At 36.1% G+C, this 5,154-nt stretch overlaps 1 protein-coding gene across 1 annotated transcript; it reads left to right on the top strand.

The window, feature by feature from the left end:
• Positions 1-2,711: 2,711 nt before the first annotated feature.
• LOC108253952 (ras-related protein Ral-a) lies at positions 2,712-4,474 on the top strand (the record flags this gene model as incomplete). The annotated part of the gene is given in 2 exon segments (XM_017448800.2): positions 2,712-3,365; positions 4,246-4,474. Coding segments are annotated over 2 exon segments (311 nt in total), but the record flags the coding sequence as incomplete, so codon positions are not given.
• Positions 4,475-5,154: the final 680 nt, after the last annotated feature.

The following is a 5,154-nucleotide window of genomic DNA, read 5'->3' as shown; positions in this document are numbered from 1 at the left end:
CTTTATTTAGCGAATTGTGATATTCGATTCTGAAATATTATAGTTTATAACAGTCAGGTATGGTTTGGAGTTGACTGATTTTTTGAGTTTTGAAGAAGTGTGAAACCCTCCCATACTGCATTTGAAGTACCTATCTTTACCAACAGTTTTGAAAAACACACAAGTAGGTAAGTACTTTTCTTTAAAGAGGTTTGATAGAGGGAACTGTAACTGCTATGGTCTTATCATCCCAAAATCAAAGAGGAGGAAGACAGGATAGGAGAAAGCCAGCCTTCATCCGTTCATAAGTACTGTAAGTAGTACTTACCTACCTACCTGTGTTTGTACAAGTACTTATATAGATACTTACCTCAAAGACAAAAGGTTTATCCTCACTAATTAAGTTGGTAGGTATTTGAATTTCAGCCGTTTTCAATTTCAAGTTCCAACCATTCAGGATGACTTTATTTAGCGAATTGTGATATTCGATTCTGAAATATTATAGTTTATAACAGTCAGGTATGGTTTGGAGTTGACTGATTTTGAGAAGAATCATCTACATATCATCTAATTAAGTACAAGCTGTTGTACCCTGCTTCGCCAACACACACACACGCACAACCACGCACACACAACACGGTCGGGTTAAAAAAAAATGGTCACCCATCCATTTTCTGGCCTCACTCGGCGTAGCTCAACATAAACTAACCGGAAAGCCCAAAACCTTCCCGGGAGTGTAAGCAATAAGTTGACAAAGCAACAAGTTAAAACTATCACATAACTATGAAGTGAACACATTTGAGAGATTGAATCTACTCTTACTACCTACTCAGAAACTTTTTAAAATTAAATCTCTTGAGAGAAACATAGGTACTTTGCTCTCTGCCAGTCTTGTATCAAGTATGTGATCTGTGCATATGGGTGAGCCAGCAAAACATCCCCCTAAAAAAACTTGAAGTTGTACAAAATACCATTCTGAAAATAATTCATAAAATCTACTCTTACTACCTACTCAGAAACTTTTTAAAATTAAATCTCTTGAGAGAAACATAGGTACTTTGCTCTCTGCCAGTCTTGTATCGAGTATGTGGTCTGTGCATATGGGTGAGCCAGCAAAACATCCCTAAAAAAACTTGAAGTTGTACAAAATACCATTCTGAAAATAATTCATAAAAAAAAATAATAATAAAATAAAATAGACTCTATCCCACAAGAAGACTATACAAAGAGCTTAAAATTTTGGATGTAATAGGCCTGTTTTACAGGAACATCTGTGCACTGGTCCACAGGAGCAACATTTTCTCCTTTAGGGAACATAGGAACAACCTAAGACAACAAAGTATCTCACTGCCCCGTAGAAAGACAGTTACCGGTCAGAAATCAATTTACTTTCTGGGTGTAAAAATCTATGAAAATCTTCCTCCTCATATTAAAGAAGAGAAAGATAGAATAAGATTCAAAATTTTACTCAAGAAATGGCTGATAGATAATAGAGAATAGTAATTAAAATAATGAAATAGGTAAAACAAAATCTCTATTTATTACATTATAGCTACACCACAATTAATTATTTATTAATTAATGTAGTTATCAAAAGCTATTGATGGCAATAGGAACTAATATCCTATTCATGGTTTAAGTATTATATTATTTTATTACTATTATTTTTTTTTATTTTTTATTTTTTTTTTTCCATTAGTTAGGCATCTATATTAATAAAAGAGTAAAGCCTGACTCATTCATTCATACATTCATAATCAATGCACAGCCGAAACGGCTGGACCAATTTTGATGAAACTTTGAGAATAGCTTCCTTTTGATTTCAATAGGCCCACTAAAAACGGATTTTACGAAACTCGCAGTGGTTTCCAAACTATGACCAAAAAACTACTAAAAATCGTTCATAATCAACGCACAGCCGAAACGGCTGTATGATGTTGATGATGATGATGATGATGATGATGATGATGATGATGATGATGATGATGATGATGATGATGATGATGATGATGATGTGTATTAAACGCGCCCTTCATATTTTTGATATTTTTACTTTCCTTATCCTACTCAAATTTTCGATGGTCAGTTTTTAGTGCCAAAACACGTTTTGAGGTCCCTAGAGCCTGAATCCAAAGTTTCAGCCATATTGGTCCGTGTGTGTGTGTGTGTCTGTCTGTCTGTCTGTCTGTAAACAAAATATCTCGAGAACGGTAAGAGCTAGAGAGTTGAAATTTTGGGTATGTAGCTGTCAAATGTAACAAGGATGCGACACGAAACTTTTGGTTAAGACCGGTGCAACGGTTGGCGGCATTTTCCGCATTTTACCGCTTTTGGCGGTTTTCAAACTATGACCAAAAAACTACTAAAAATCGAGCCATGGCCAAAACGGGTGGGTCAATTTACATGAAGTTTGTAAGTAAGATAGTTGTTTTGCCTTTTAGTAAGTAAAGGTATCCTAAGAACAGATTTTTCAAAACTCGCAGTGGTGCCCAAATTAGGGACGATTTTAATTTTTATTCACAAAATAATAATTGTAATAAAAATAAATAAACAATAGGTAGGTTTACGAGGGGTGGGTTCCTTGAGAACCACTTAAAGGTAGAAACACACTACCAGTAAATATCACGATCACGTCACGTCATGGGGAATCAGAATGATGTAGTTCAAAGTTTTCCCATAATATTGTAGGTAATCTTGTTCAGGACAGCCACACTACTATCACGTCACGTCACGTGATAGTAGGGCAAAATAATATGGGAAAAATTTGAACTACATTTTCCTGACTCTCCATGAGCTCACATGACGTGATGGTAGTATGTTTCTACCTTTAGAATTTATAAAAGAACGCCAAGACACCTATTACATGATTTTTAGGGGGATCAATTTTTTCCCATAAAGTCGCGGCGCCGACCCCCCTTGTGGCTGGGTTCGGCCGCGACTTGAAAATCTTTTTTGAGAAGAATCATCTACATATCATCTAATTAAGTACAAGCTGTTGTACCCTGCTTCGCCAACACACACACACGCACAACCACGCACACACAACACGGTCGGGTTAAAAAAAAATGGTCACCCATCCATTTTCTGGCCTCACTCGGCGTAGCTCAACATAAACTAACCGGAAAGCCCAAAACCTTCCCGGGAGTGTAAGCAATAAGTTGACAAAGCAACAAGTTAAAACTATCACATAACTATGAAGTGAACACATTTGAGAGATTGATTTTTTTTTTTAGGTTAGAGGGGACTGTAACTGCTAGGGTCTTAAGCTGAAAACAGACTTTGCTGACGTGACGTGGGATGACGCATGATCAGGGAGCGTAGACTTCGTCAGACGTGGTACCAACCTCAGTGTGTAGTGGTTAGCACGGTGGACTTTGGAACTGGAGGTTGGTGGTTCGAGTGCAAGTCAAGTCATAAACATAAAGACCGACATTTTTGACAAGCATTTTATGCTTAACAGAATTAAAATTCCTCATTTGTTTTTACTTTCTATTACTACAGTATAGCGGAGCTATACTAGTAATGATAGTATTGCAATCGGTCCAAATTTTCAAAATCGGGAAATGGTTGGAAATATCCGTTTTGGGATCCCCTGATGTCAAAAAAGTGATAATGATAAAATAAATAAATAAAAAAAAAAAATGCCTGTGGTGCTAAAAATTTTAGTTTAGACTGGATTTTTCAAGATTGTAGACCAAAATTTTGAAAAAATTTGCCTGCGGCCCTGAAAATTTGAAGTTTGATCAGACTGCATATCTGAAAGGTTGTATCCCAAATTTTAAAAAATTTGCCTGTGGCACTCTTATTTAATTTTTCTCTATTTAGTGTTAATTGGTGTGCAAAAGGTTGCAGTTAGTGCTTGCGGGGCTTCACCCCTGAGACCTTATAACATGCCTGAGTTTTGTTTCAAATTCAAAGAAGACCTACTTCCTGCCAAATTTCAAGTTTCTATGACATTGGGAAGTGCTTCATAATTTTGATGAGTGAATCAGTGAGTCTTAAAATAAGTGATTTTCTAGGCCCTTTTTCTACCCCGAACTTCAGAATTTCACAGGCTTAATAAGCAATTATAGTTTAACATATTTGCCAATACGTGTAAAATTAATGGAGTTATGATAGGGGTAAAAATAAGTCGAAATGTTTCATGTAATATACTCACTGGCATGCTGAGGCCAGAACTTGGACTGCAGTGCGCCTAAATAGTATTTGTTTTACAGACTCCAATTAATTTTCAAGTACATAATAAGTGTTTTTCTTTCTTTTTAGACATGTCAAAGAAAACCACATTACAACCAGCACTTCACAAAGTGATAATGGTTGGTAGTGGAGGGGTTGGAAAATCAGCACTCACGTTACAATTCATGTATGATGAGTTTGTTGAAGATTATGAACCAACCAAAGCAGACTCCTACAGGAAGAAAGTGATCTTAGATGGAGAAGAAGTCCAGATTGATATATTAGATACTGCAGGACAAGAAGATTATGCTGCCATCAGGTTAGTAAACTTAAGGACTGGTTAGGAACTAATATAATATGTATTAGCAGGTTGTCCATGCTCTACAAAAAATTGATCATAACTTGAGATTGGTGTATTTTTGGCACTCACAATAACACACAGCACGAAAATACAGAGTGTTTATAAAGTCTGGGGACCCCTGAATATTTTTTGAACAGCTAAAGATGAGACGCTAAAAATTAGGGTAGTGTTTTATCTTTTGAAATACCATTTTTCGAAGTAGTTGCCAAATTTCGGCCCCAGAGGGGTCAACTTCAAAATCATGAAAACCACCTATTTGTGATACATCATATCAAAGGTCTTAAAAAACGCAGTACTTTGATATGAGTTTTAGCTTGATCTGACAACCAGGGCCGGAGTTATGGCCTATTCAATTTTTCACATTTCCATGTCCCTTCGCCAATTGGGGAAGCACAAAATAGGGGAAATACTCTTTGATCTATGATTTGTGCTTCTAATAGGTCCCACTAATGGTTCATATTGAAATTTAGACCCAAAAATTAAATTTAATGTTCTGATGGCCTCTGGGGGTTAAAATGGATTTTTCGAAATTGTATGTATTTGTTTGAATTTCAATATGAATCATTAGTGGGACCTATTTGAAGCACAAATCAGCAATCAAAGTGAATTTCTCATTTTTAGTGCTTCCCCTATATGGA

Source organism: Diaphorina citri, unplaced genomic scaffold, assembly GCF_000475195.1.
Source record: "Diaphorina citri unplaced genomic scaffold, Diaci psyllid genome assembly version 1.1 scaffold5157, whole genome shotgun sequence".
Lineage (NCBI taxonomy): Eukaryota > Metazoa > Arthropoda > Insecta > Hemiptera > Psyllidae > Diaphorina > Diaphorina citri.
The sequence above is the reverse complement of the archived record's forward strand: the minus strand, read 5'-3'. Positions and strand labels throughout refer to the sequence as shown.